We start from the raw sequence: 27795 nt of genomic DNA on the forward strand, positions 1-27795 counted from the left end.
ATGAGTACATTCTTAATTTGGTAAAATTGATTGTGTTAGCTGATGTAATCATTCCCTTTGCAAACCAATCTATGGCCCTGTTGATAAAGTATGTAGCTTAATTCTTCAAGTACAAAATTAGGTTCAGTCCAAATTCATTGCTCTATTACTAATTACACTCACAAGTCTACACAAGGGCCTGCCCCTTTTATCTTGTTTGGCCTGACGACATTTATTACTATTACACACATTGTATTTATATATGCTCTTAATTATTATTATTTTATTTCTCAAACAATTGATTATTGGCAAATTCATTGGGCCTGAACTTGTGTTGCTTGCCCAACTTTCTGGCTAAAAAGGGCTTGCACTAAATCGTGCTTTAAGAAGAAGAACAACCTTTCTTTTCATTTGTGTGCACTTTTGATTTTTACTTATTTTTATTAATTTTTTGTTTTGTTCCAGGCACCTGACTTGGAATCACCCGGAAATGGAAAGCCTTCCTCTGAAGGGAGTCATATTCCTGAAGGCCAGGACTTAGATTCACCTAGTACTGTTTAGTTTATTTTTTATTTTTAATTTATGCACTCTAATTAAGAAATTTAAATACATACTTTTGTGTTTTCTTTGGATTTGTTTAATGTTGTATGAGAAACATAATTTAATACTCTATATGTTTATGAATTTTATTTTATTTTATTATTAGCTTATGTTATTTATTTTTGTTTAGTTATATTACAGTTTAAATGAAAATAATAGTTAGACAAGTATTATAACAAAAAATATATAAAATGATTATTGTATATATTATTGTAATAATTCCTAAATTTTAATTTAATTAATGTTTAATTGTATTGTAATATATATATAATATTAATATAAGTATGCATTAACCTTTATTAAATATTGATACAAAATATTTATAAAATAAAATAAATAACAGACTGAAGTATTTTTAAAATGTGATATGAAATTTATTTAAAAGAATAAATTAATTTTTAGAAAATAATTGCAACAGTTAAAGAATAAATTAATTTTAAAAAATTACATAAATTTTATTTTAAAAAAATAAAAGACGTTACAGAGGCAGTTTGTGTGACGGTTAAGTGAGGGGTCACAATGTTAATGTAGAGGCAGTTCGTGCGACGAGTATATCAAGGGTCGTAATATTAATTTAGAGGCATTTCGTGCGACAGTTGATGAAAGGGTCGCAATTCAAATTTTGTGACGGTTTGTGCAACGGTTATAGTAACCGTCGCAAAATTGCCTGGTGACGGACAACTCTATGACGGTTCCCAAACCGTCGCAATGTTGTCTTTGCGGCAGTTGTAACTGTCGCAATATAGGCCATATAACCGTCGCAAAATCGTCATTTTCTTGTAGTGGTAAGTCTAGCCTAGAGTGGCTGAGCTTAGAATATACTCCCTCTTCAATAAGCTACAAATAAAAGAATACACTACACGAGACAAGCAGAAGTAGCAAGAAACATCTACATCAAGACCCGAAGCCTAGATGTTTGAGTTTACCATCCTTGAACACCGAATGGTGCATATATACAATTCAACACTCAATTGCTCCAAAGGGAAAGGATATAGGAAAACACCATCTACCCAAAGGAAATATGATGTGGGGTCATCTACACTATTGAAGTAAAGGGGAAGATTTGGACATAGAAACAAAGAAGCGACATGAAGCATTCACATGGGTCTTGAAGCCTAGATGTTTCAGTTTACCATCCTTGACACCTGATAGAGCATACAACCCAACACTCAGTTGCTCCAAGGGACAAGGATACTAGTAAGCACCATCTACCCGAAGGGAACAATGTGAAGGTATCTATTATCAAAACAAAAGCGAAGGCCCGGATCTCAACCTCACTATCACTAGAGAATCCGTGGCATGGAGCATCTACTCGAAGACGGATGAGTCATTATTTTCCCTTATTTTCTTACCTTTCTGTACTTATTTTAATCTCTGATACACTGTTTTCTATCTAGGCTTTAATTGGACCGGTAATTCATATTTTAACAAATTTGAATTTTCTGAATCTAATTATTCTAATTTTTATTTTCAGGGCAGTTTAATAATTATTTGGGCTTGGATTTAATTGTTTTGGACTTCAAGAGAAGCTGCCACGTCATCTACCATGTCACCACTGCACCATTTTCCACTGCAACATTTAATTTCAATTTGTATTCTATTTTATTGTATTTTCGGGTCAAACCTAACTTGGGGGACCATTTTGACTCTTCTAGGTTTTATTTAGGGTTTTAGGGCAGCCACAAAAAGGATATTCTGATGTGACTACGTAGCTAGCTGCCTCCTCTTTGGTTTTTACGTTTTTCTTTGCTCTCTTTTGGAGTTTTACGTTTTTTCTTGCTTTCTCTTCTCTGGTTGTCGAACTTGAACATTTACATTTGAAGAATACAAATTGCTCATTTTGTTTTCCTTCTTCCTTGCATTTTCATTTTCCTTCTTCCTTGCATTTTCGTTTCTGTATTTTAATGGAAGACTAAAACCCTTGGGGTTGGCTCCTTGAGCAGATTGCAATCTCTATTTGAGGTTTTATTCATATTTGTTCAGTTTCTACTTGATTCTTCTTCATTGAACCTCTGAAACGTTTTTGACACCTGTTCATGCTTAATGAATCAGGTTGCTCACAGGTTGCTTAATCTTGTGGGGAGGTTTGATGTTGTATACGTTTGCTTAATTCGTGTAGGGAAATCCTGAGTTAATCTTCGCTTAGTTAGTTCACTCGGATGGAACAATGATTAAGTCATGAACAGAGATATCTTTTGAGAACCAGGGATAAAGAGTTGCAATCTGAACAGGGAACTAATCCATTTTTTATTTGTTGTGCTACCTGCGTTTTATTGTGTTATACACTAAAAAATCTGAAACAAACCCCCCTTCGTGTTTAAGCCTTTGACAGAGAAAAAATGGTCCTTGGGAGACGACCTATGATAACTTCCTAGTATTGCATTTAATTATTTTATTTGACCGGATACGACTTTGATCAAATTTGGCGCCGTTGCCGGGGAACATCGGTTTCTGTAAAAGGTTGTGTGTTTGTGTGTTATTTGTTTTTGTTGTGTTCTGTTGTGTGTTTTGTGTTTTAGAGTTTCTGTTAAGTTTTGTGTGTTTTGAGTATATCAGTTATTAGTTTCAGTGTATTAGTTTTGTGTTTGTTATTAGTCCCTTCAGGTCTAGCAAGTTTTTCAGTTGAAGAATTCATGCTATTGATTTTGATGCAATTAGAGAACCAATGCAACAGTAAACCAATGGAACAGTAACTTGAGTTTGATATGTTGGTGCACTTGCTATCATATGTTTGTTATAACTGATCTTTATTGCATTCCATAGCTCATTGACCTTATTATATTGATTCCATTTGGTGTGCTAAATCATTGTTGTATTGTGTTGAGTTTCAATACTTGCAAGGTCCATAAGTGTACAATCCGAAAAATCAGCTGAAAAGAAAATCTGGTGCATTTTGGTGCAAAATCTGGTACGTTTTGGTGCATATTTGGTGCGATTTTTTCTCTGTTTTGGTGCATGCTCTATTTTGGTGTAGGCATACTCTGTTTTGGCTGTCTACTACTCCTCTGTTCGGGTGCCAAAAATGTGGGAAAATGGTGTTGAAGTGTTACACTTGTGGTGCAAAATCTGGTGCATGTGAATAGTGCTGAATAGTAGCTGAATTTTCCAATTAATTGTGATTTTTGGTTTTGATAGCTAGACTTGTTATTTTTGCCTCAAATTTTTTGTGGTAACTTCTTTCAACCTATATTTTGTGTAAAAAATAGCTAGGGCACCCAGTTTGGTCAAAATTTGGAGATACCAAAATTTTTGAAAATTATTTTCAGCAAAACTTTAAAGGGCCATAACTTGGGCTCTGGTTATTGGAATTAGGCAAACCTTTTTTTCATTTTGTGTAGAAAAAAAAGATCTATCAAACCCACACTGCTATTCTATGTGGCCCCAGCTAGATTTTCAAAAAAATGTCATTTACTATTTTTTTTTTCTATTTTTGAAGTTTTATTTCCTTATTTTCCAAACTTTTCTTAGGTAGTTCATATAGCTAGGCTTTGAATTTTGTTCTCAAATTTTTTGTGGTAGTTTCTAATGATTTTAGGATGATATTGGTGCATTATATTTGATGTTTTCTGATTTTTCATGGAAATTCCCATTTTACCCCTACTGTTCACGTGTCCTGATGCATGTGTTGCATGTAGTGCATGAGTAGGAGCAACCCAATTTTTTTGCATCCATTTGATCCCGAGATTGATAGGACATTCCATAGACTAATTAGAGAGCATATTATTCCATCTTTAGATAGTGATAGTGTTAGTCATAGTCATAGTGATAGCCATAGTGATAGTCTTAGTGTAACTGTTGCATCTGAGCTTGATTCAATTCAAACAGAAAACATGGGTGAAAAACCTTATAATGGACCCCGTGAGAGGACTCTTAGGGAGATGGCTGCACCTGATTTTACTTATGAGATTTTGTGCATTCAATATCCTGAAGATGTTCCTTTTGTGCTTAAAACTGGACTAATCCATGTGTTACCCAAGTTTCATGGTCATGCAGGTGAGGATCCACATAAACATATGAAGGAGTTCCATATTGTTTGTTCTACCATGAAGCCTCCTGATGTTCATGAGGACCACATTTACCTGAAGGCATTTCCACATTCATTGGAGGGAGTTGCTAAAGATTGGCTATATTATTTGGCTCCCAAGTCCATAACTAGCTGGGATGATCTCAAAAGAATGTTTCTGGAGAAATTCTTCCCTGCCTCGAGGACCACTGCAATTAGAAAAGATATATCCGGTATCAGGCAACTTGGTGGAGAGACCTTGTATGAGTACTGGGAGAGATTCAAGAAATTATGTGCAAGCTGTCCCCACCACCAGATTTTTGAGCAGTTGTTGCAGCAATATTTCCATGAGGGGCTGAACAACATGAAGAGGAGTATGATAGATGTTGCAAGTGGTGGAGCACTTGGTGACATGACCCCAGCTGAAGCAAGGCACTTGATAGAAAAAATGGCCTCCAACTCTCAACAATTTAGTACCAGAAATGACAATGTAATTGTCATCAGAGGAGTTCATGATGTGGCCACTGATGCAGATAAAAAGCTAGAGAGCAAACTTGATGCATTGGTTAACCTGGTGACTCAACTTGCTGCAAATCAAAAATCTACATCTGTAGCAAGGGTCTGCGGCCTTTTTTCTTCAATTGATCATCACACAAATGTATGCCCTTCTTTGCAATAGTCAGAAGTAAATGAGCATCCAGAGGCATATGCTGCAAATATTTACAATAGACCTCCTGTCCAGCAACAACAGCAGTAGAGTTATGACCTCTCCAGCAATAGGTACAATCTAGGTTGGAGAAATCATCCCAATATCAGATGGTCTAACCAGCAGCAACAACAGCCATCCCCTCCCTTCCAAAAACAATGTTGGTCCCAACAGATATGTGCCTCCCCCTATCCAACAACAGCAACAACAAAGACAACATGAAGCTCCTGCATCACCAGCTCCTCAACCTTCTACTTCTGAAACTTCATTGGAGGAGTTAGTGAGGCAGATGACTCTTCAAAATATGCAATTCCAGCAAGAGACTAAAGCTTCCATTCAGAGCTTGACCAATCAGATGGGGTAGATGGCTACTCAACTCAATCAGGCATAGTCTCAAAATTCAGATAAGTTGCCTTCATAGACTGTGCAGAATCCAAAAAATGTGAGTGCCATCACATTGAGGTCAGGGAAACAGATTGACATACCCACTGCAGTACCTCTACCTCTATCTGCACCTGTGCCTGTACCAGTTCCATCATCTGCACCTGAGCAAAATGATGAACCAGTTGGTGCCTGAAATTTTCATGCAGGTGGACCTTCTTCCAGCACCACTTCTGATTTGCAGTAGCCTCCTATCCTTCTTCCATTTCCTCCTAAATTGATTCCAAGCAAAAAGATGGAAGAGGTGGATAAGGAAATATTGGAGACCTTCAGGAAAGTAGAGGTGAACATACCTCTGCTTGATGCCATAAAGCAAATCCTGAAATATGCAAAATTCTTGAAGGAGTTGTGCACTCATAAGAGGAAAATGAAGGGAAATGAGAGAATCAACATGGGCAGAAATGTGTCTACTTTGATAGGTAAATCTGTTCCACACATTCCTGAAAAATGTAAGGACCAAGGTACTTTCTGCATACCTTGTATTATTGGGAATAACAAATTTGAAAATACCATGCTTGATTTGGGTGCTTCTATAAATGTCATGCCTCTGTCCATTTTTAAATCTCTGTCTCTTGGTCCTATGCAACCTATGGGTGTGGTGATACAGTTGGCAAATAGAAGTGTCGCCCACCCTACAGGTTTCATTGAGGATGTCTTAGTTCAGGTCGGTGAACTGATTTTTCCTGCTGATTTCTATGTGCTTGATATGGAGGAGGGATTCTCCCATGGTTCCGCCCCAATCTTTTTGGGTAGACCATTTTTGAAAATAGCCCGAACTAAGATTGATGTGTATGCTGGTACATTGTCCATGGAATTTGGTGATAGTATTGTCCATTTTAATATTCTTGATGCCATGAGACATCCATCTGAAGACCATTTTGTTTTTCGTGCTGAGATACTTGATGATGTTGTTGATGAGTATGCTTCTGATTTTTATTCTTTGCAAGATAAGAAACATTATTTTCTATCTGATCTATATACTTCTCTTGCATGCACTGAATCTGATTATGATTCTAAAACTATTTCTGAGTTTGAATTTGAATCTGTTTCTGTATCTGATTTTGATTCCTGTTCCAAAAATAAATCTGATTTTGTATATGATGTTTTGGGTGCTGTACCTTTGGATATTATTTATTTAGAGTCAGAATTCACTAACCATGTTGCAGGAAGTACAAAAGAATCTGACTTGCAGGTTGAGGTACAGGCTGCAAAACCCCTTCTCCCTTCTTTGGTTCCTTCTGATGTTCAGCCAGCACCCACACCAGAGTTGAAGCCTCTTCCAGAGAACCTCAAGTATGCTTACTTGGAGGATGATGAGAAGTTGCCAGTGATCATTTCCACCTCCCTTGATGCTGTTCAAGAGGAGAAATTGTTGCACGTTCTGAAAAAGCATAAGAAAGCCATCAGTTGGACCCCGACGGACATTCCTGGTATCAGCCCATCCACTTGCATGCATAGGATACTCTTAGAGGATGGAGCTAAACCAGTCAGACAGCCCTAGAGGCGACTCAACCCTATCATTTTGGATGTAGTGAAGAAAGAGGTGACCAAGCTTCTTCAAGCTGGAATCATTTATCCTATATCAGATAGTTAGTGCGTGAGTCCGGTCCAGGTGGTCTCCAAGAAGACCGGCCTCACTGTTGTGAAAAATGAGAGGAATGAGCTCATACCCACCAGAGTCCAAAATAGTTGGAGGGTCTGTATTGACTACCGGAGGCTCAACCAAGCAACAAGGAAGGATCATTTTTCTCTACCCTTCATTGATCAGATGCTTGAGCGTCTGACAGGTAAATCTCATTACTGTTTTCTTGATGGGTTCTCTGGTTATTTTCAGATTCATATTGCTCCCGAGGATCAGGAAAAGACCACATTCACCTGCCCTTTTGGTTCTTTTGGCTATAGGAGGATGCCTTTTGGCCTATGCAATGCCCCTGGTACCTTCTAGCGGTGCATGCTTAGTATCTTTTCTGATTTTCTTGAAAATTGCATAGAGGTGTTTATGGATGATTTTACTGTTTATGGATCCTCTTTTGACACATGCTTAGATAATTTGGATAGAGTGCTTAATAGATGCATTGAAACTAATCTTGTTCTGAATTTTAAAAAATGTCACTTCATGGTAGAACATGGTATAGTTTTAGGGCATATCATTTCTAGTCGGGGCATTGAGGTTGACCCTGCCAAGATATCTGTTATTTCACAGTTGCCTTACCCCTCTTGCGTGCGAGAGGTTCGATCTTTTCTTGGCCATGCAGGTTTCTACAGGCGCTTCGTCAAAGAATTCAATAAGAAGGCCCTTCCGTTATCCAATCTACTGCAGAAAGAGGTTGATTTTGTTTTTGATGACAGGTGTAAACAGGCTTTTGACTGCCTCAAGGAAGCACTCACCACCACTCTAATCATTCAGGCACCTGATTGGACAGTCCCATTCGAGCTGATGTGTGATGCATCCAATTATGCATTGGGAGCTGTCCTAGCACAGAGAGTTGACAAGTTGCCTCGAGTGATATATTATGCTTCTAGGACTTTGGATGCTGCCCAAGTAAACTACACTACCACAGAGAAAGAGCTTCTTGCAATTGTTTTTGCTCTTGATAAATTTAGACCTTATTTGCTTGGTTCTCGTGTTATTGTCTATACTGACCATGCAGCTTTGAAGTACCTTCTGAAAAAGGCTGAGTCAAAGCCTAGATTGATCAAGTGGATGCTCTGGCTCCAGGAGTTTGATTTGGATATCCGGGACAAGAATGGAGCTCAAAATTTAGTGGCAGACCATCTTAGCAAAATTGAAAGAGCTGAGGATAGTGCTGACATCTTGCCCATCCAGGATAATTTTCCTGATGAAAATTTGCTGATTGTTTCTTCTGTTTCTGTTTCTTCTACCACCTCTTGGTTTGCAAACATTATTAATTTTTTAGTTGCTTCTATTTTTCCTCCCTTAGCATCACGAGCTCAAATTGATAAAATTAAGAGTGATGCTAAGCATTATATTTGGGATGACCCTTATTTGTGGAAGTTATGTAGTGACTAGGTGATTAGAAGATGCATACCGGATCATGAGATCGATCCGATCCTGCAATTTTGTCACTCTTCTACACCAGGTGGCCATCTAGGTATTCAGAGGACAGCTCGCAAGGTGCTTGATTGTGGTTTCTACTGGCCCACCATCTTCAGAGACGCGTGGAAGATTTGTAGCACTTGTGAGCAGTGTCAACGAGCAGGAGGATCCCTTACATGGAGACAGCAGATGCCTCAGCAGCCCATGCTTTCTGTGAGGTGTTTGATGTCTGGGGTATTGATTTCATGGGTCCCTTTCCTATTTCTTTTGGTTTTCCCTACATTCTTTTAGCTGTTGATTATGTTTCAAAATGGGTGGAAGCCAAACCCACCAGAACTAATGATGCTCGGGTTGTTGTGGATTTTGTTAGATCTCACCTATTCTGCAGGTTTGGAGTACCCAGAGCTATTATTAGTGATCAAGGCACCCATTTTTGTAACAGATCTATGCAAGCTTTGCTCAAGAAGTATGGGGTAGTGCACAGAATTTCTACACCCTACCACCCCCAAACCAATGGGCAAGTTGAAATTTCAAACAGGGAGATCAAGAGAATCTTAGAGAAGATTGTCCAGCCTAACAGAAAAGATTGGAGTAACAGGTTTTATGATGCTCTTTGGGCATATAGGACTGCCTACAAAGCACCCATAGGGTTGTCTTTGGCAAGGCATGTCATTTACCTGTTGAGATTGAGCATCGAGCCTACTGGGCTGTGAAGACCTTCAACTTCTCCATTGATCAGGCTGGTGAGGAAAGTATGTTGCAACTAAATGAGCTTGATGAGATCCGCTTGGAAGCCTACAAGAATTCAAAATTCTATAAGGAGAAAACCAAGAAGTTCCATGATAGCTTGATAGCTAGGAAGGACTTTGTGGTTGGCCAGAAAGTTCTGTTGTACAATTCTCGGCTCGGACTCATGGGTGGTAAGTTACGATCAAAGTGGATTGGACCTTTTGTTGTTACTAATGTTTATCCTTATGGTACAGTTGAAATCAAAAGTGAATCCACAAATAAGAGCTTTAAAGTCAATGGGCACCGACTAAAGCCATTCCTCAGCAATCCATCTTTGTTGGATGTTGTTGTAGAGGAGATGTCTCTGTTTGACCCTGCTTCTCTCCCACTACCATGACTTAGGGAGTTTTCTTTCCCCTTCTCCTTCTTTACTTTTATTATACATGTCCAATTTTGTTGATTGTTCTGATTGCTATCATCTTTTGTTTGTGCCACATTGGGACAATGTGTAGTTTAAGTGTGGGGGGGACTGTTTTGGTTATATGCTTTTAGGGTTTATTTGTTATTTTTGGGTTTGGGTTTGAGGCAAGAGAAAGAGGATTGATTATCATAGAGGTCATTAGAGGTTTCTGGGTTTGTTTCTTGTGCGTATTCTTGACTTATTCCCCATTGTTCCTCTAGTTCCTCTGGTTTGTAGTTACTTATCCCATATATTATCCTCTACCCTGTCCTTGGCCCCATTACAACCCTAAAAAGACCTTTTGATCCTTATGTGCATGTTTATTAGGTTTTGATTTTAGAGGCTTGCCAAGTCTATCTGTTGCTTATTTTTCATGAGTGCTTTGAGAGTATACAGTTGCCCAGACACTTGAGAGATACAGTGATACAATGCATCTTGTGAGGTTGTTGCTTTTGAATCACCTCTTGAGCTGATTGATTGTCTTGCCATGTTTTGAAATGCTTGGATGATTTCCATAAGTATCTGGTTTCTCTGACTCTTTGTGTGTTGGATATTGTCTACTCATTTTCTTTTCCCAAGATTCATTAAGGATTGTGTAAATCTGTTTGTTTTCTTGTGTGTGTTCTTGTTTCTGTTTCTTCCTGTTGTGTCACTCTCTTTGCTGTCTTTGGAATTGTTCCTTGCTCTGCTATTTGATTTTGCCCAGGAGTGCAAAAGGCTAAGTGTGGGGGAATTTGACAAGTCATTATTTTCTCTTAATTTCTTACCTTTCTGTACTTATTTTAATCTCTGATTTGTGCTTAATTGTTTATATTCTACACTGTTTTCTATCTAGGTTTTAATTGGACCGGTAATTCATATTTTAACAAATTTGAATTTTCTGAATCTAATTATTCGAATTTTTATTTTCAGGGTAGTTTAATAATTATTTGGGCTTGGAATTAATTTTTTTTGGACTTCAAGAGAAGCTGTCACGTCATCTGCCATGTCACCACTGCACCATTTTCCACCTCAGAATTTAATTTCAATTTGTATTCTATTTTATTGTATTTTCGGGTCAAACCTGACTTGGGGGCCTATTTTGACTCTTCTAGGTTTTATTTAGGGTTTTAGGGCAGCCACAAAAAGGATATTCTGATGTGACTACGTAGCTAGCTGCCTCCTCTTTGGTTTTTATGTTTTTCTTTGCTTTCTTTTGGAGTTTTACGTTTTTTCTTGCTTTCTCTTCTCTGGTTGTGGAACTTGAACATTTACATTTGAAGAATACAAATTGCTCATTTCGTTTTCCTTCTTCCTTGCATTTTCGTTTTCCTTCTTCCTTGCATTTTTTTGCTGTATTTTAATGGAAGACTAAAACCCTTGGGGTTGGCTCCTTGAGCAGATTGCAGTCTCTATTTGAGGTTTTAATCATATTTGTTTTGTGTTCTGCTTGATTCTTCTTCATTGAACCTCTAAAACATTTTTGACACCTGTTCATGCTTAATGAATCAGGTTGCTCACAGGTTGCTTAATCTTGTGGGGGAGGTTTGATATTGTTTACGTTTGCTTAATTCGTGTAGGGAAATCCTGAATTAATCTTTGCTTAGTTGGTTCACTCAGATGGAACAAGGATTAAGTCATGAACAGAGATATCTTTTGAGAACCAGGGATAAAAGTGATGGAGGACCATCCAAGGAAGAGGAATACATGAAGGCCATTGGACCTTTGACAAGGTCCATGGTAAGGAAGCTAGAAGAGACATCTAAGGAGGAGGTGCTTCTTAGACCCTTGCTCACCATGAGCATTGTGTACTTTTCTCCTTAGTAGTATCTTGAGTAGTCCCATTGTATATATTGTATATAGTAGACTTTGTATAGGATTGTTTTGCCTTTGTATTTTGGAGGCACCTTTTTCTTTTTAGAAGTAGGCATAGGAGTGGCATTAGTAGACTAAAGTGTGCTCCTAGCATTTTAGCCAAATGTGGTCTTAGGATAAAGGTTTTACATATTGGACTCATTTAACTCCTAATTTTTCATAGATTTGATTTAGCTAGGTTTCATTCTAATTGAATGAACCTAACTAAACCAAATGAACCATTTTCAAACCGGGTGGAGTTAAATAAAACCAATCAAAACCGTCCACACCTTTGTGTTCACACCTTGTGTTCACATTGGTGCACACTTGGCCAAATGCTTGGACCTCTTTTCTCTCCTACACAAGGGCGGTTTAGGAAGGCTCAACCATGGTTCTTAGTGAACCATGGTCTAGCCTTTTCTTGCTCCCTAAGTTGGACGGACCCAACCATGGTTCCTAGTGAACCATGATCTAGTCTAGCTTAACCCCTAGGTGGCCACGCCTATATAGCTTCAAATTTTCACTTGTATGACACTTTTGGCATTAATGAGAATTGAGTATTCAGATTAGAGATCAGATTTCTCTCCTCCCAAAGGTCCTAAACCTCTTTGTGCAAAACCAATCTCTTATCACTTTTCCAAAGACAAGTGTGGCGGGTTGAAGAATGCTTATCCTTTCACCAAGAGTGGCGCATTCTTGAGAGGCTTCTCCACCATCTTAAGGTGGCTGTGAGGTTCCTCCCTCCATTAGAGCCTTACACAAGCATTGGAAGGATTCTAGGAGTACAAAGATCTAGGGAAAGACTTGAAGGAAGCTACATCAATCCGGCCTCCTCCAAAGTTCTTCCATCAAAAAGAGTTGCAATCTGAACAGGGAACCAATCCGTTTTTTATTTTTTGTGCTACCTGCGTTTTATTGTGTTATACACTAAAAAATCTAAAACAAACCCCCCTCTTCGTGTTTAAGCCTTTGACAGAGAAAAAATGGTCCTTGGGAGACGACCTAGGATAACTTCCTAGTACTGCATTTAATTATTTTATTTGACCGAATATGGCTTCAATCAAACTTATCAATCAATTTAATCTATAACAAATTTCAACCTATTGCCCTTTTTTGCACCCATATCACAATGTCTGTTTACCATAATGTCTACAAATCATATTGTCATTAACATTATCTTATCGATATACTATGCCATGTACAAACTTGTACCATCCTTCAATCATTGTAGTCAAATCAAATTAGTTAAGAATCACATTATTCCACATGATTATGCCTCGTTTAAGAAACAATATGCCACAAACGAATGTAACAACATTGATATACAATGAAATCACATCACATTTTACATTCTTCTTCTGTAAACACATTTTCACTATTTTATTCACAGAATTTGTCAACCATATCTTATGAGTCACATTGGGTCCAACTTCAAATCTGTCAATCCAATTCATACCTCCTGCACTAACAATTTATGATTTTATTTGTTTATAAACACTTGGGGTAAATGCATTCGCTCCATTTATCTAAATACAATGTAAAGTATCTTTCATTTCTCAAATCTCTCAGACAAACCTCAAAGCATACAACAAACTACTCAACAATTCTATTTTTCCATCTAATATATCATAAATACAAAACTTAATTGCTTAACACACTAATGTAGTCCTTATTCTACCAATAATTTATATCAAAATTTTGAAATACACCAAATGGATATCTTCTAATATGTTTCAAAAAAGTCATATATTTCATTCAAACTCAATCTTAACATTTCATTATTGTCAAAGATTACAAACCATTATTCAAATTCAATTCTTCTATCAATTTACTTAACAACATCAACTTATGGAAAAATAAAAATAGTAACTAATTATGCATCCAAGGCATATTATACCTGATAGACCATGGGCCAAGGACCCAATCACTAGAGCTATGGCTAGGAGCATTCAAGGAGAGTTGGACCTCTTGAAGACTAGTGGGCTTTTCAAGCCCAAGGTACTCTTCACTTGGACTACTCTATCATGAAGAGAAGGCCTAGTTCTACTTGTGTATATTTTGTACATAGTTCTCTTGTATAGGTTATTTTTTCCTTTATATTTGTGAGGCACTTTATGTCATTTTATTAATCATTGTATATTGATTTTAGGGTGGGTTACTTGGAGAGTTTAACTCCATTTAACCTCCTTTGTTAATATACTCATTTTCTATTTTTTCCAGTAGGAAAAGAGGGGTGGCATTTAGCAAAGCTTGAGGTGTGACTAGTAATTGGGCCAGAATTGGGCCTAGGCAAAATTTTACATATTGGACTCATTTTACTCCTAAATTTTCATAGATTTGATCTAGCTAGGTTTCATTTCTATTGGATGAACCTAACTAGACCAAATCAACATTTTTCTAAAATGGTTTGGAGTAAAATAGTCCAACTTGGCCGCCTAGCCTACTTGCTTAAACTTGGCCGAATTCCTTCTCACTTTTCTCAAGCTTGAGAAGCTTGTAACACAAGTTTCTAAACTATCCTAGACAGTTAAGCCAACCTAACCATGGTTCCTAGTGAACCATAGTTAAAGTTAGCTTCCTCTACAAGCTACGTCTCCCTATATATTTGTATTTCTCCTATTGTAGCTCACTTTGGATGAATGAAATCAGAAAATTCTCTTAGAATTCTCTCTTCCCAAAGCCTCTAAAATCGTGGAGGCTCTCCTCTAGGTTTTTCTCTCAAAGGAACTTCAACCTTTGAGCAAGGTTCCTAAAGCTTCTTCATCAAGATTGGAGTGGTCGAACCTCCTCCTTTGCTTCTCCTCCATTGAAGGTTTCTTCAAGGAGTTTCAAGCACAAATTCGAGTTCTCGTCAAGAGTAGAAATGGTCTTGGAGTGGAGTACTTGAATATTCATCAATCATCTTCAAGCTAGTTCCATCATTTTTGGTATCTAGAGCCTAGTGCTCTTGAGGTTTTGTGTTTCTTACTCTTGTTCTTGTTTCCGTGTTGTGTAGTCTTCCTTACTTGTCAAATATTTGTTTGCTTAATGGATCTATGTTTCTAAATAATTTATACGAATCCAATTTGTCACGTGAGAAGTAATTGATTCATATTTTGCTTGTTTCCAATTCTTGTGAATCAATTCAGTTTGGTGCTTTTAGGATTCTTGTTCTTGTGCGTTTTTGATGTTTGTTTGAGTTTTCGCCATTCTTAACACGATTCCGTGATTGGAAAACATTCATATAGCATTAGCTTTGCTTTTGAATCACTTTTTTTGTCTAGAAGTCATGTGTAGTCCTTTTACATGTTACCAATTTCTAGACTAGCTTGTTTGACCTAATTTTTGTGTTGTTTTGTGTCTACTATTGGTTTCGGTCTTTGCTTATAATCTTTGTGCCTACCTATATGTGCTTTTGCTTTACATATTTGAGTTCATAATTTGTTATTAGTTCTAGCAAATTTCATAGAGCTAGGTTTCTCTTATGTCTCATTAACAGTTTTGTCAAGAAAATTGTTAAACACTAATTCCTGTTAGGTTTCTTTGAGTCTTGCTTTGTGGCTGAAAATTTTAACACTTTTTAAGCATTAAAACAGAGGCAAAAAAGAGGTGTATGTGTTCTAAAATGCATGATAAAAACAATACAAAGAGTTCTTAAAATTTGACCAAAAAAACATAGTACAAAATTGTGAAGCACTAGTTGAATATTGCATGTGAACACCTTTTGTTTTGTGTAATTTCTTTGGCAGCAGTTTTATTATCTTAAAATTGAGACTCATATATGTTAAAAAGGAATTAAATTCCTGTACAAAAAGAAAATAAAAAGAGTAAAAATAAGTTACAAAAGGATTCATATAAAAAAAAGTACAAGAAAAAGCCAAGGAGTGAAAATTTTTGAGAAAATAGCTCTCGGTTTTGGTGATTTGTGTGTTCTTTGTTCTCAATTTTTATGACCAGCCACATATACATTACTTTGAGTCTTATTTTACTTTATAATCTTAGCTTTTATTTTGTAATATATTCTAGTGCCATTGTTAGGTTTTCCTTTGTGTGCTAGCTTTTCAAATTGTGTTTTATTTGTTGCTTGTCTTTCTTTGGACTTCTTCCTAGTCTTGTCTCATCTCTTTCCACCAATTGGTGTATCTGTTCCTAATTGTTCCTTTTCAGTTTTTAGCCTTAATATTCCATAAATTGAGGTGTGTTGAGTGCTCTTTGAAGGTGTGGAAGGCCAAGCTCAAAGGAAGCCAACATTGAAGGCTTTTGGTGGTGACCTAGAGATTGCTTCTCCATTGGAATTAAGCTTTGAGAATTAAACACATAGAAGTAACCACCATCAAAGTTGCTTCTAAAAGAGGAGTGATGATGGAAGACTTGTTGGAGACCCGGATTGATGTTGAGTTTCCTTCAAGCTCCTCCCTAGATCTTGAACTCCTTGATTCTTCCTATGCTTGGTTAAGGTCTCCTATGGAGGAGGAGGCCTTAAGACCACCACGGTTGGTGGAGAAACACTCCCAAGAGGCGCCACTCCTTGAAGAAGAGATAAGCCCCTTCAATTCTCACCACACTCTTCTATGAAAGGGATAAGAGAATTGGATGCACTCAAAGAGGTTTAGGGACTTTTGGAAGAGAGAAATCTGAACTCTATTCAGAATATACAATCTCAATTACATCAAAAGTGTTTTACAAAGAGGGAAAAACGAAAATATAGGAGTAGGAAGCTTGGAGAGTAAGCTAGTCTTAACCATGGTTCACTAGGAACCATGGTAAGTTCTAGCTAACTACTCATGGTCTAAAGGCTTGGAGAGCAAGCTTCTCTCTTAGCTTGCTTGGTAAGCTTGCTAAGGAGAAGCTTGTGCTTCAAGCTTCCAAGCTTGAGAAGCACCAAGCTATTTGGCCAAGTGTGAACACAAGTGTGAACACAAGTGTGAACACATCTAGGTGGGCGGCTCTTTGGAATTATTTCACTCCAATCACGTTTTAAAATTGTTAATTTGGTTTAGTTAGGTTCATCCAATGTGAATGGAACCTAGCTAAATCAAATCTATGAAAAATTAGGAGTAAAATGAGTCCAATATGTAAATTTTAGCCTAGGACCACCTTTTGGCTAAATTGCTAGGAACACTCTCTAGCTTACTAGAGACACTCTCTAGTTTGCTAATGCCACTCCTATTCCTACTACTAGAAAACTAAGAAAGAGTGTATTTCTAGGTTAGGTTAAATGGAGTCAAAGTGCCCAAGTAACCTACCCTAGAAACAATATACAATAGCTACTAGAAAGGAAATAAAGTGCCTCACAAATACAAAGGCAAAAATACACCTATACAAGTATCTACTATATACAAGGTACAAGAAAACAACTATACAAGTATGTACAATGGAAACTTAAGAGACTAATAAGAGGAACTATAATCAATGCTCATGATGAGCAAAGGTCTTTGAAGCACCTCCTCTTTAGAAGTCTCCTATAGCTTCCTAACCATGGACCTAGTTAAAGGCCCAATGGTCTTCATGGGTGAGCCTCCTTGGATCAACCTTCGCCTTTCTTGGTCTTACCTCTTCCAAATGGATCCTTGGGGATTAGATTTCCATCAAGTGATACACACTTGTGAGGGCTGAATTTGAAGATAAAGAGAAACACAATTTGTGAAAATTTTGTGAAAATCATGACTAGATTTTAGAGACGGAAGTTTTGGTTACCAAATTTTCCTTGAAAATCCATCTCTAAATTTGTCAATAATTTAGTGGCTAAATTTTTGTTTTCAAAATTTTTGGTGCAGCCACTAATTTCATTTCAAGTGAATTTGCATTTCATTTGAATGTGAATTTACATTTCATTCGGTGTAAATTTGCATTTCATTTGGTGTAAATTTACATTTCACTTCTTGTAAAAAAAAAATTTCAACTTTTCCATTTTTGTACAAGGCCTTTCATAGGAGTGTCTTGGAGTGCCTTTGGTGTATCCCCATCTCTCCTTAGTGTTTTCAAGTAGATAAATACGTTTAGTGCTTGTACGTGAGAGTGGTCCTTGGAAGTCTTTGGTACTTTCCAAGCTCTCACTTAGGTTTACTTGCTTTAAACGTCTAGTTTATGTTTTCTTGCCTTTAAGTTTTCTTGCAATTTAGGTTTTCATGCAATTTATGTTTTAAGAAATTTATGTTTTTAGTCATTTAAGTTTTCAAGCAATTTATGTTTTCACGCCATTTATGTTTTCAAGTAATTTATGATTTCAAGTCTTGATTAATTATACACATTAGGCACTTGATTGTTATTTTCTTTTTAAAAAGAACTTTGTGAAAATTAATTTGTGCAATACAAAAGTACAAGGGGGTTTAGAGATTTTTACTTGAAGAGGCTTGGTTATTAAGTGGCTCTTTAGCAGCTCACCTCCCTCCATAGTTCAATTTGTACTCTTAGACCTCCAAGTGCCAAGTCTAGCACTTCCAAAAATATTATTTTCTTTAAAAACTATTTTTTTGTGAAAATCCTTTTTGTCTAAAAATGTCTCAAGATTCCTCTCCTAGTGAGAGTGAAGGCTCTCCAAAAAGTCTTTCTTACTTAACCAAAGAGCTTAAATCACTTAAAATATGGAGCAAGCAAGAGGCCATTCAAAAAGAAAAAGAGAAAATTGAAAGAGAAGACCAACTTGCTTATCTAGAGGAAGAATTGAGAATTCTTAGGCAAGAAGAGGAAAAACTTAGAGAAGAAATGAGAAAAAAAAAGGAGTAGGAGCTCACACTCCCAATATACATCCCCTAATGAAAGCATGAATCAAGGGGATCACTACCAACCTGCACCTAGAAGGACTATAAGGCCTAGGGAAGTCAAAGTTGACCTCCTACAATTCTTTGGAAAAGATGATGTGGAGTTATATCTAGATTGGGAGATGAAGGTTGAGCAACTCTTTGCTTGCCACAAGGTAAGTGAAGAGAGAAAGGTCACTCTGGCTACCCTTAGCTTTCAAGGGCATGCCATGTATTGGTAGACGGCCTTAGAAAGAGAAAGACGCCTTCATAATGACCCTCCTATTCAATATTGGAATGATTTTAAGAGTGCCATGAGGAGGAGGCATATTCCCACCTATTATGGAAGGGAGCTTATGAATAAGCTCCAAAGGCTCCAACAAAGAGATATGTCTGTAAAACAGTACAGGCAACAAATAGAGCTTTACATGGTGAGGGCCTGTATAAGGGAAGAGGAAGCTACAACTGTAGCTAGATTCTTGAGTGGTCTTAATTTAGAGATAAGAGACCAAGTAGAGCTACTACCCTACAGGAACCTAAATCACTTGGTCCAACTTTGTGTAAGGGTAGAACAACAAAAATTGAGAAAATCCTCTTTTAAAAGAGCTCCCACTCTTCATCTCTAAAAAGAAGATCATAAGAGGGAGGGAAAATCATTTGAAAAGAAAAAAGTTTTTGAACCCTCCAAGGATCTAGCTAGAGAGAAAAACAAAGAAAAAGGGAAGGACACTCAACACACTAGTTCTAGGACTAGTGATATTAAATGCTTTAAGTGTTTAGGGAAAGGTCATATTGCCTCCCAATGTCCCACAAAGAAAGTTATGATCATGAGGGGACATGACACTTATAGTAGTCAAGAGGAGACTACTACTTCCTCTAGTGATAGTGAGGAAGAAGTAAGTGTGACACCCTCTACCCCACATACATAATACACAATAAATAAATAAAAAGTATATTCCTGAGTAAATATAACTTTCTTAAAAAATAAGGTTTCAAAACACATAGATAGAGAGTTCACATTCATATTTCGCAAATCGTAGTCCAATGAGGAAATAAAAACATCAATCTTTCCAAAACACAATAACAGTAATGAAACTCCTATGCTAAACCGAGCTAAGCCCCGATGTCACATATCCTATAGAGCATGCCCAACTGAAGTCTATGCCTCATCACCAACATCCTCATGCTGATGATCACCTGCAACACAATTTAAACACATACAAAGAACAACAAGGGAGTGAGAAACATCTCACTCAGGTTCAAGTGCAGAAGTAAAGGTTAGATAGCACACACACACACAACAAACATAAGTCACAAGTACAACTCACATGTAAACAACACACATACACAATCAACATCACTTACACACTCATTTATCATGTAATGATGTCATGGACTCGACTCATAAATGCATGCATGTGGCGCCATACGGAAGTTTCTCATTTTTCATCACCGGTGACCCAAGGTACACCTAGAATATCTTGTTACATCACTGGTATGCGACCTAAGCGGAACACCTAGAATAAGTCATTTCATCACATTGCCTGTTACATCACTGGTATGCGGCCGAAGCAGCACACTTGGCATAAGTCATTTCATCACATTGCTTGTTACATCATTGGTATGCGGCCTAAGTAGCACACATGGCATAAGTCATTTCATCACATTGCCTGTTACATCATGGTATACGACCTAAGCAGCACACCTGACATAAGTCATTTCATCACATTGCCTGTTACATCACTGGTATGCAACCTAAGCAGCACACCTAGCATAAGTCATTTCATCACATTGCATATTACATCACTGGTATGCGGCCTAAGTACCACACCTAGCATAAGTCATTTCATCACTTTGCCTGTTACATCACTGGTATGCGACCTAAGCAGCACACCTGGCATAAGTCATTTCATCACATTGCCTGTTACATCACTGGTATGCGGCCTAAGCAGCACACCTGGCATAAGTCATTTCATCACATTGCCTATTACATCATTGGTATGCCACCTAAGCAGGACACCTGGCATAAGTCATTCATCACATTGCCTGTTACATCACTGGTATGCGGCCTAAGCAGCACACCTGGCATAAGTCATATATGCATATGATGCATGTCTCACATTCACAATTACATTGACTCAACACTTCACATTTCATCATCATATTTCACATCTCATCATATCTCATGTCACATTATGTCATAATGTCATATCACAGATCATATGTTCACCTTTCACATTCTCACATCATATTCCCATAGTCTCATGAAGAAACTTCTCATCATCATATACATCAAAATAATACATAAATCATACCAAGAACTTATCTAAAACATGAAGCTATTATCAACATTACATATAATGCCTCAAATCATCCATAGATCATATTCCTAATTTTACCTCATAGGGTTTCCCAAAAGAACCTACAGAGCACTCTAATTTATATCAAAACTTATCTGTTTTCAAAATTAATCACATATTTATTCATCTTATTCAACAAGGAATACAACAAAAGAATTAGGAATCAAAAGAAAATGTTCATATTTTGCTTGCTTCTCACATGGTTCTCTCAAGAATCCACATAGCACTCTAATTCATATTAAAACTTATCTAATTTTGAAATCAAATACATATTCATACATCACACTCAATAAGGAACACAATGAAAGAATCAGAAAGCAAAACCGAAAACATTCCTATTTTCCCCGTTTTCTCATAGGGTTTCCCGTAGGAACCCACAGAACACTCTAATTCATATAAAAAAATATTCATTTTCAAAATTAAACACATACTCATGCATCACATTCAATAAGGAACACAACAAAGCAATCAGGAGGCAAAAACTAATCATTCATTCAAACAATTTATACAATTAATTACATACAAGAGGAACAATAGATGAAACAGATACAATTGGGGAAAACCCCTTATACATGAGCATACAACAAACACAAGATTGGAGGCCGATCCCACTACCCAACATACATTCCCACACCCAGAGTAAGGTTTCTCACTTCCCCCTTACTTGGATGAACAGAAGAAGAATTGTCTTGGTATGATCTAAGATCGTTCCTGAATACTCTTCTCTTAGAGCTCTTTGTTTCTCCTCTTTTTTCCCTAACCCTCCAGAACGCAAATGAGACAGATAGGGTTAACGCTACCTGACTCCTTTCTTAAAATTAATCCATTGGGCTGGGTCAACCCAACTCATTTTCCTTCTCTTCTAACCCACTTCTCTTTTTCCTTAAAATAATTAAATAAAATAAATACATGTATATTATAAAATATTTTTTCTCTATAATAATATATTTCTGACCCCAAAATATAATAATATAATATCAATAACAAAATATCATAAAATCAACCTTCTCTTAAAATATAGAAATATTTATTTAAAAAATGTGAATAAAAATACTTATTTAATACGTACAAAATAATTGTCCAAAACAATAATTATTTAACACGTACAAAATAATATTCTTCTATAATTATTAAAATAATTATGACCAAATACCATCTAATAATAATACTAATAATACTAATAATAATAATAATAATAACCTTTTTGAAAACTGGGGTGTTACAGCAAGTGAGCATTCGGAAAATGTGGAGTCAACTTTTCCTTATGAAGGGGAGCTCTTAATAATTAGGAGACTCCTCAATAACCAGCCTAGTGGTACTCTATCACAAAGGGAGAACATTTTTCATACTAGATGCAAAGTTTTAAATAATGCATGTTCTCTCATTGTTGATAGTGGATCATAGTGCAATTGTTGTAGCACTAGGTTGGTTGATAAGTTGGGCTTAACTACTAGTCCCCATCCTAAACCTTATCAACTATATTGACTTAATGAGGATGGTGACTTGGTAGTTGACCAACAAGTAAAGGTCAAACTTTCTATTGGGAATTATGAAGATGAAGTACTATATGATGTAGTACTAATGGAGGCTTGTCATATCTTGTTAGGAAGGCCATGGCAATATGATAAGAAAACCATGCATAATGGTCTTACTAATGAGATAACCTTTACACAAAAGGAAAAGAAATTTGTGCTTCATCCTCTTTCTCCTCAACAGGTGATCGAGGATCAAGCACAAATGAAACTCAAAAGAGAAAGTGAAAGAAAATTACAAAAAAAAGAGAGAGAAAAAAGTCCATGAGAAATAAGGACAAATAGAATTCTAGGGAGAAAGGAGTTCCCTCCCTAGAAGTTGTTAATCAAGAGAAAGAAATTTCAAAACCAACTTTCTTGATTAAACAACCCTCTTTTATCCTTCTGTGTACAAGGACTCTAACTTGCACTGCCACATCTAGTGGACATGAGACTTTACCTAAAGGGGTTAAAATTCTTTTAAAAGAATTTGATGATCTATTTCCTCCCGAGGGTCCAATGGGCGTTCCTCCTTTTAAGAGGAATAAAACATCAAATTGATTTGGTGCCTGGGGCTAGCCTACCCAAAGACCTGCCTATAGGACCAATCCCCAAGAGACTAAAGAAATAGAGTCTCAAGTCCAAGAGTTGTTGGAGAAGGGCTGGGTTCGAAAGAGCTTAAGTCCGTGTGTTGTTCCAGTGTTGTTGGTTCCTAAGAAAGATGGCAAGTGGAGAATGTGTTGTGATAGTAGAGCCATCAACAGCATCACTGTGAAATATAGACATCCTATCCCTAGACTTGATGACATGTTAGATGAGCTTCATGGAGCCATCATATTTTCTAAGGTTAATCTTAAAAGTGGTTATAATCAAATAAGAATTAAAGAAGGTGATGAATGGAAGACCGCTTTCAAGACCAAGTTTGGATTATATGAATGGTTGGTGATGCCCTTTGGTCTCACCAATGCTCCTAGTACTTTTATGTGTCTCATGAATCATGTTCTAAGGGATTGTATAGGTAAATTTGTAGTAGTTTATTTTGATGATATCCTTATATATAGTAGGTGCCTAAGTGATCATTTAGGACACTTAAGGCAAGTTTTTCATATACTTAGAAAAAATCAACATTTTGGAAACTTAGAAAAATATACCTTTTGTGTAGATAGTGTCATGTTGTTAGGATTTATTATTAATAAAAAAGGGGTTCATGTGGACCCCAAGAAAATCAAGGCCATCCAAGAATGGCCTACTCCTAAAAGAGTTGGAGATATTAGGAGCTTCCATGGTTTGGCAAGCTTATATAGGAGGTTTATTCCTAATTTCTCCACACTTGCCTCCCCATTGAACGCATTGGTTAAGAAGAATGTGGAATTCATTTGGGGAGAGCAACAAGAGAAAGCCTTCCTAGCCTTAAAGGATAAGCTCACCCATGCACCACTTTTAGCTCTTCCGGATTTTTCAAGAACTTTTGAGCTAGAATGTGATGCCTCTACGGTTGGCATAGGAGCGGTTTTGTTACAGGGTGGGCATCCAATTGCTTATTTAAGTGAAAAACTTAAAGGTGCCCCCCTTAACTACCCTACCTATGATAAATAGCTCTATGCTTTGGTTAGGGCCCTTCAAACTTGGGAACACTACCTTATTCCCGAGGAGTTTGTCATTCATAGTGACCATGAGTCACTTAAGTATTTGAGGGGCCAAGGTAAACTAAACAAAAGGCATGCTAAATGGGTAGAGTTTTTGGAACAATTGCCATATGTGATCAAATACAAGAAAGGGAAAAATAATGTTGTGGCTGATGCTCTTTCTAGGAGACATACTTTGCTAGTCTCCCTTGGATCTCAAATCTTGGGATTTGATCACATAAAGGAATTGTATTCCAATGACTTTGAGTTTAATGAATATTATACCCAATGCTTGGCAAAGCCTCAAGGAGGTTTCTATATTTCTAAAGGGTACTTGTATAAAGAAGGAATAATATGTATACCTCAAGGATCTATTAGAAAACTCCTTTATTAAAGAAATTCATGAGGGTGGTCTCATGGGGCACTTTGGAGTTGAAAAGACTCTAAGCTTTTTAAAGGAAAAATTCTTTTGGCCTCACATGAGAAGGGATGTTAACAGGTTTTTCTCTAGATGTATAGCTTGTTTGCAAGCAAAGTCTAAAGTAATGCCTCATGGTTCCTATACACCCTTGCCAGTTGCTAACTCTCCATGGGTTGATATAAATATGGATTTTATTTTGGGCTTGCCCAAGACCTAGAGAGGCATGGATTCTATCTTTGTGATAGTGGACAGATTTAGTAAAATGACCCATTTTATACCCTGTCACAAGATAGATGATGCAAGCAACATAGCAAGACTCTTCTTCAAGGAAGTGGTTAGACTTCATGGTCTACCCAAAACAATTGTGTCAGATAGGGATACTAAGTTCCTTAGCCATTTTTGGAAAACTCTTCGGAGTAGGCTAGGAACTAAACTACTTTGCTCAACTACTTGTCATCCCCAAACTGATGGGCAAACAGAAGTAGTTAATAGATCCTTATCTACCATGTTAAGGGCAGTCCTTAAGGGTAACCATAAATCTTGGGATGAGTACTTGCCCCATATTGAATTTGCTTACAATAGGGTAGTCCATAAGACTACCAAAATCTCACCTTTTGAGGTTGTTTATGGTTTTAACCCTCTCACTCCTTTGGACCTAATATCTTTACCAGATTCTTCTCATTATTTTCATAAAGAAGGGGTATCTAGGGCTGATTTTGTAAAGAAACTACATGAGAAGGTTAAAATACATATACAACAAAAAAATGATGGAAAAGCATGGGCCAAAGACCCAACCACTAGAGCTATGGCCAGAAGATTACTTGAAGACTTGTCTGCTTCAGAGCTTAGTGGGCCTAATGGGCTTGGTGGGCCTAGGGTGCTTCTCACTTGGGCTTTAATAGATTGACACCATGTTTATATTGTAATTACTTAGCATAGGAAGTTACTTTGATTTTGGTCTTGTATTTTGACCATAGATTAGGGTTTATATACCTTGGGCTTATTCTTGGGCTTCATGGGCTTTAGGCTTTTGATACCCAATATTGGGCTCATTCTTCTTCTTGTATTTTTTCCTATTCATTGTATTTTCTTGACCATTGTATTTAGGTCATTAGATTAGGGTTTAAGGAGGATTTGTAGTTTAATTGGATTAGGTTAAAATAGGTATAATTTAGGATGCATTTAAGTTACATTTTGAGTCACATGTTTGACGCCATCTTGGCTGAACATGTGTGACTCAAAATTAACCCTAAATTCATACTAAATCAAAGCCAAATGCACCTAGCTCTAAGTGTGACCGGTCACCACATGTGAGTTAAGTTTTGAATTCAAATTTTTAAAATTTGAATTCAAAACTTGGTGCCACATGTGAGGCTTTCACATTGGCGCCAAGTGCCTTGTTTCCGGATCCTTTAAATGCCTCCTTCACACATTGTAAACTTTACTTTGACATTTATGAAATTTGAGAGCCTTAGTTGCCGAGTTTCTTCATCAAAGTCACCGTGAGAGAGAGAGAGCTTCACCTTAGGAACCCTACTAGGTTTCCTCCTCTTTGAAGTGGGCTTTCCCTTAATCCTTAACCTTGGATGCTTCCATCCAAGGCTTAAGCCTCCTTCCATCCGAGAACATCATCCATTCAAGATTCTTTTCATTCGGTGCCATCTCCTTTGAAGAAGATCCGAGCTAGGAGAAGATAAGAAGAAGAACTCCATTCTCTCCTCCTTAGCTTCTCCATCAGAACTGCTTTAGAAAGAAGCAAAGGTAAGAAAGACCTCATTTTTAGGAAGGAGATTGGGTTTGGCTTCATTTGAGAAAGGAAAGGTTTCCTTCACAAAGGAAGTCTAAACTCAATCCAAGAGGAGATGGTCCCTTTCAGGTCCTCCAAAGAATCCATGATAATACTTATAGGTTAGATCTTCCTTGTGATTATGGAGTAAGTAACACTTTTAATGTTAGTGATCTTGTTCCCTTTGCATGTTATCATGAGGAAGATGACCCTACAGATTTGAGGACAAATCCTTCTTAAGAGGGAGGGGATGATAGAACATGGGCCAAGGGCCCAAGATCACTAGAGCTATGGCTAGGAGCATTCAAGGAGAGTTGGACCTCTTGAAGACTAGTGGGCTTCTCAAGCCCAAGGTACTCTTCACTTGGACTACTCTATCATGAAGAGAAGGTCTAGTTCTACTTGTGTATATTTTGTACATAGTTCTCTTGTATAGGTTATTTTTGCCTTTGTATTTGTGAGGCACTTTATGTCATTTTATTAATCATTGTATATTGATTTTAGGGTGGGTTACTTGGAGAGTTTAACTCCATTTAACCTCCTTTGTTGATACACTCATATGCTATTTTTTCAGTAAGAAAAGAGGGGTGGCATTTAGCAATGCTTGAGGGTGTGACTAGTAATTGGGCCAGAATTGGGCCTAGGCAAAATTTCACATATTAGACTCATTTTACTCCTAATTGTTCATAGATTTGATCTAGCTATGTTTCATTTCCATTGGATGAACCTAACTAGACCAAATCAACATTTTTCTAAAACGGTTTTTAAAGTAAAATAGTCCAACTTGGTCGCCTAACCTACTTGCTTAAACTTGGCCGAATTCCTTCTCACTTTCCTCAAGCTTGAGAAGCTTGTAACACACGCTTCTCCTTGTAGACCCCTAAAATTGTCCGGGTCGGAAATAAAGCTTGAAGACTCTCGAAGACTGAAGGATAATCAGCCAGAAGGACTCCTCGAAGGCCCTAGGAGGGTTCTCTGTAGGTCCAGAGGTCTTAGAATAGCCCAAAATAAAGAAGTGGAGGGAAAAAGCCCAATACGGCCGTACTGAACTCAATACGGCCGTATTGAAGCTTCAAAACGGCCATACTGAAGTCAGTACGACCGTATTGACACTTCAATACGACCGCTGCGAACTCAATACGGGCGTATTGAAATTTCTGACTTTCAATACGACCGTATTGAACCCCAATACGACCGTATTGAAGTTCAAAAATTTCAATACGGCCGTATTGGCCCTGTAGGCCGTACTGCGCCTATTCCCTATAAATATGACGTCAATTGGACGTCATTCCACACTTTTCAACATAGTTTGAACCCTCTCCTTGAGTATTCTGGGGTTTTTGAGCAGTGTTCTGCCCTAGAAATCACTCGGAGAGTTGATCCGATGAAGTTCTTGAGCCCCGAGCCATTTTGCTTGAGGATCGAACCTAGTCGAGGGGAAATCTCTTTGATTCCCTTAGTTAAAATTTTGTTCTAGGAGAGCGAGGAGCGGGCTTGTAGAGCGAGGGAACGCCAAAACGCTTCCCAGTTCATTTTTTATAAAAAGCACGCTTCAAGAGGTTTC

At 37.4% G+C, this 27795-nt stretch overlaps 1 protein-coding gene and 1 non-coding gene across 2 annotated transcripts; one reads left to right on the plus strand and one right to left on the minus strand.

The window, feature by feature from the left end:
* Positions 1–4795: 4795 nt before the first annotated feature.
* On the minus strand, positions 4796–4900 carry LOC114915781 (small nucleolar RNA R71). Its single transcript, XR_003803866.1, has one exon. It is a non-coding gene; the product is annotated as a small nucleolar RNA R71 (small nucleolar RNA).
* A 1220-nt stretch (positions 4901–6120) lies between these two features.
* LOC145954452 (uncharacterized) lies at positions 6121–9500 on the plus strand. Its single transcript, XM_083068656.1, has 4 exons — positions 6121–7022; positions 7564–7663; positions 8050–8621; positions 9176–9500. Exons 1-4 carry the CDS (start codon positions 6121–6123, stop codon positions 9498–9500), a joined length of 1899 nt encoding a protein of 632 aa, XP_082924782.1.
* The last annotated feature ends 18295 nt before the right edge of the window (positions 9501–27795 follow it).

Source organism: Cajanus cajan, chromosome 1 (assembly GCF_000230855.2).
Source record: "Cajanus cajan strain Asha chromosome 1, NIPB_CcT2T_4, whole genome shotgun sequence".
Classification (NCBI taxonomy): domain Eukaryota; kingdom Viridiplantae; phylum Streptophyta; class Magnoliopsida; order Fabales; family Fabaceae; genus Cajanus; species Cajanus cajan.

Excerpts from the sequence above, each read along its gene's own strand:
- LOC145954452 (XM_083068656.1), top strand. The coding sequence starts at position 6,121 with ATGGGCAGAAATGTGTCTACTTTGATAGGTAAATCTGTTCCACACATT. Across the intron at positions 7,023-7,563 it reads CCTCTTCCAGAGAACCTCAA|ATTCATATTGCTCCCGAGGA; the intron begins GTATGCTTACTT and ends GGTTATTTTCAG. Across the intron at positions 7,664-8,049 it reads TGGCCTATGCAATGCCCCTG|AAAGAGGTTGATTTTGTTTT; the intron begins GTACCTTCTAGC and ends AATCTACTGCAG.